We start from the raw sequence: 3,624 nt of genomic DNA, 5'->3' as shown, positions 1-3,624 counted from the left end.
GTCCAACTTCATGTCCAAGTCCAAGTTCATATCCAAGTCCATATCCGAGTTCTAGTTCCAATCCAAGTCCAAGTTCATGTCCAAGTCCAAGTTCATATCCAAGTCCATATCCAAGTTCTAGTTCCAATCCAAGTCCAAGTCCAAGTCCAAGTTCCAATCCAAGTTCTAGTTCCAATCCAAATCCAAGCTTGTAAACAAGACACAGATATATATGCACATGACAAGTGTATGATGTCCAGTTGCAAGGTGGATGCCCAATCCTGGAATAGATACAGCCCCAACAAGATGGTACAAAACTGGGTGGCGTCTGATAGCTAGCGATGATGGCAGCTTTGTCAAGCGGCAGCTGGCAGATCTAGGCGGTGCTCAGATGGCTGACAACCACATAGACAAGCATCCAGCTAGAGTACAACAAGGCTGGAAGCCGCACTGGCATTGTCGAACGGCAGCTGGCAGCGCACAATGGCAGCGACAGCAACAGTCGCAACAGATGGAGGTTCAGTCGACAGTCGACAGTTGGCGCATAGTGGACAGCAGGTGGCGGCAACTGTACCACAGCCAGGCGACGATAATAGGTGGCGTGGGCGGTGCTTCAAGAGGCGCAGCCCAACAGTGCTGGCGGTACTAGCCCAAACAGCTGGCGCCGCTGGCTGGTCACTTTTGGCAGCGTTGTCAATTGGAGCTTGGCAAAGGCGACGCAGGTTGGTTTAGAAGGCAGCAGCACCGGCAACAGTAGGCGTGTCAGGTGGCAGCGCTCATGCACAGCCAGAGAAATGGTAGAGGCAGTGCTAGCTGAGGTGCTCGTGCTGAACAGAAGTCATAGGCGATGCAGGGGACACGAATCATCAGCAACTATTGCAAACAGGCGGGTGGTAACAATAATCTCCAAAATTTGGTGATGAAAATAATGATGATCTACACGCCTAATTGAGGATGAGAAAACTTCATACCTCCACGATGATGATCTTGGAGAGGCTCATGCTTATTTATACCCAAGGGCGTCCTGCTTTTTGCCAAAAGCTAGTAAGGCTTTGGCTTTTGCTTTTCTTCTTTTAGCTTTTAATAATAAAATATCACTTAACTTTTGTCAAAGTTATTTAGCTTTTGCTTTTCTAACTTCAAGGCCTTGCTTTTTGACCCTGGAGTTGCTTTTTGGAAAAGCGGCTTTTAGCTTTTTATCCAGCTCAGTCTCCTCTTGCCCGTGGCTCGCGATCAACACTGTTTGCTTTTTGCTTTTTCTTGCTTTTTGACCAAAACTGGTGCTTTTTCGTAATCAAACCTTATGGACCCTACCCCCGCCTATCCCCATCTCTTCTTCCACTTGTCTGGTGTCCGGGCATGGGTTTCATCATGTGAAATAGAGCTAGAAGGGCCAAATAGTTACATCTAACAAGAATGTGATGGGAACTATAGTTTACTAAGGACAAAACTTAAACACTCTTATATTGTGGTCTAGGCCATTCATCCTCTTTGGAGAAGACATAAGTGCAGTTAGATCCTAACCCCTATCAAGAGGTGGTTAAAGGATGATATATGGACTAGACAAGGAAGAAGAGTGTAGCATTAGATTTCTCCAAATTTGAATCAGATGAGTTCAAGTTGTAAAAGGAAATCTCATTCTTACATGAGATGTGGACCAAAACCTTTCTAATTTGAAGGCACTTAAATTTATTCTCGTTCATTTTGGTTGTTGTACTAGAGTGCATGGAGAACAATACAACAAGCTAAAGTAGCGAACAAATCTTGTGATATGCTTTCCTAGAGGACAACAAGGACGTTTACTTCCCAATCAAATCATGCACTTTAACGATCCTAGAAACACATGCAAACTTTTGAAAAATGCTCGAGCATTTATCAAACAAGCGCAATTCTGCGCTCTACAGCACCATTTTGCTGCGGAGTGTGAGCGGTAGTGCGCTACTACTTTGTGCCTCTTTCCTTGTGGCGAAAACCCAAATCGAGGAGGAGAATTTATGCCTCTTACCTTTTTCCTCAGTCTATTCTAGACTGCTTCAACATGTTTCATGTTTCATGTTTCAATTTCAACCAATGCAAAGCCATTTCTTAAACTTCCCAAAATTCAAAAATACTTCTCCTTAAGAAAATATACCCAAATCTTCTTAATATCAATGTGAAGACAGGAAGAATCTCCAAGTACAATTGTACTCATCTTTCATAGAGATCAGCATACGAGCTCAAGAGGAGCCTTGGCCCTAAAACTAGCCTCTTGTGGAAAGGTTTCTAGTGCTGCTTACCCCACATCATTAAAGCTTCATCACACAAACAAGTTGCGGGTGCGTCATGCATAAACTAGGAAAGTGACAGTTGAATCCCCCACACGTGAGCACAAAACAACACTTGTCATCATACTGGTAAAGAACAAGATAGAAGAAAACAGCAGGCTGAAAATACTGAAACACAGGCCTGAAGTAGCTGAAACTTTCTTCAAAGACGTCTTTCAAGGTTATTTATCCCTTTCTTTAGAAAATGCCGAGTATTGTTCACGCAATTCATTGAAAGTCTTGCAGTAATCGCCACCCTTAATCCCACCAGAAGTTATTATAAGCACCAAAAGAAACCGAATCAACACCAGCCTTTGTTGAGACTCCTGCATGGAAAAAAGAAAGCCTAAGATTGGGAGGAGAAAAAGCTGTTTCCGTCCCGAGTGTACAAACGGATTATGGCCAATCGACAAGATTAAGGAAGATTATGATTTGATCGGAAAGATTAATCAAGGAAGATCGCAAAACGAAGGCCAAAATGGCGAGATTAAAACGCCGAGATTAATCTCGCCCGAATGGATGCAGGTTAGGGTTAGTCCGACGAGACATACCTGGAATTGGATCAATGCCCGTGGCCTTTGCCGTGCTTGGCCTGCTCTTCAAGGTGAGCGAGGTGTCGGCGCTCGTGCGGAAGGGCGATGAGGTAGGAGAAGACCCCGACGCCCAGCAGAACGTGGTGCAGGGGCTTGATGCTGCCCGTGTCAATGTGCTGGCGCTTGTATTCCGCCATGAACTTGTCGAAGGCCGTCTTGGCCTTCTCACGGCTCAGCAATGGCTTGATGTGCGCCGGCACATCCTTCACCTTCATGCCCCGAAGACTGTTGAGGTACTGCATCGCCATAGCTGTGTAGCACCGAGGGAACTCTTGTTAGAAGCAATTTTTAAGATTGCCTGTTGGGCTAGCTAAAATATGTTCCCCTCACGGGCAGCATTAATTAACCAGGGTTACGGTGGGCAACCTTGGGGTAAGAGGAAGATATGTGTAATGGTGTAGAAGAAAGCAGAGGAATACCTCTCTCCAAAGTTGGGGAAATTAATCTTATTGAGTCTTACATCAATCCTTTTCATCATGAATTGAAGGGGAAATTGTAATCTTGAATAAGCTTTTTCATTATACTAAAATCTAAATATAACTAAATCTTTAAAAAAAATTAGCAAGTGTTTTCCCTTCTTCCTTCAATTTGAGAAGGTTTTTTAAGAAATTGAGCAAGTTCTAGGTTAAGGCGAACCTATCTTTTCCTGAACCCTCTCTCTCTCTCTCTCTCTCTCTCTCTCTCTCTCTCTCTCTCTTCATGTAGGCCTAGGTACCCTCTATACCAGCGCACCGTTTGCAAACTTCCGC

General features: G+C 44.4%; 1 protein-coding gene across 2 annotated transcripts; it reads right to left on the bottom strand.

The window, feature by feature from the left end:
• Nucleotides 1-2,341: 2,341 nt before the first annotated feature.
• On the bottom strand, nt 2,342-3,250 carry LOC147612175 (uncharacterized). 2 transcript variants are annotated; one of them, XR_015263662.1, is made up of 3 exons: nt 2,834-3,250; nt 2,547-2,608; nt 2,342-2,505 (listed from the first exon to the last, which is right to left on the bottom strand). XR_015263662.1 is itself a non-coding variant. In XM_086784055.1 (2 exons), the coding sequence occupies exon 1, from the start codon at nt 3,121-3,123 to the stop codon at nt 2,845-2,847; it is 279 nt and encodes a 92-aa protein (XP_086640181.1). In that variant the 5' UTR covers nt 3,124-3,248; the 3' UTR covers nt 2,342-2,608; nt 2,834-2,844. The 2 variants fall into 2 exon arrangements, 1 of the variants encoding a protein (XP_086640181.1); XM_086784055.1 differs by having other exon boundaries at nt 2,342-2,608; nt 2,834-3,248.
• Between the last annotated feature and the right edge of the window lie 374 nt (nt 3,251-3,624).

Source organism: Cibotium barometz, chromosome 46 (assembly GCF_041138505.1).
Source record: "Cibotium barometz isolate CiBa-2024 chromosome 46, ASM4113850v1, whole genome shotgun sequence".
NCBI classification, from domain to species: domain Eukaryota; kingdom Viridiplantae; phylum Streptophyta; class Polypodiopsida; order Cyatheales; family Cibotiaceae; genus Cibotium; species Cibotium barometz.
The sequence above is the reverse complement of the archived record's forward strand: the minus strand, read 5'-3'. Positions and strand labels throughout refer to the sequence as shown.

Bases quoted from the DNA above. Each gene is read 5' to 3' on its own strand.
- LOC147612175 (XM_086784055.1), bottom strand. From the start codon at position 3,123: ATGGCGATGCAGTACCTCAACAGTCTTCGGGGCATGAAGGTGAAGGAT.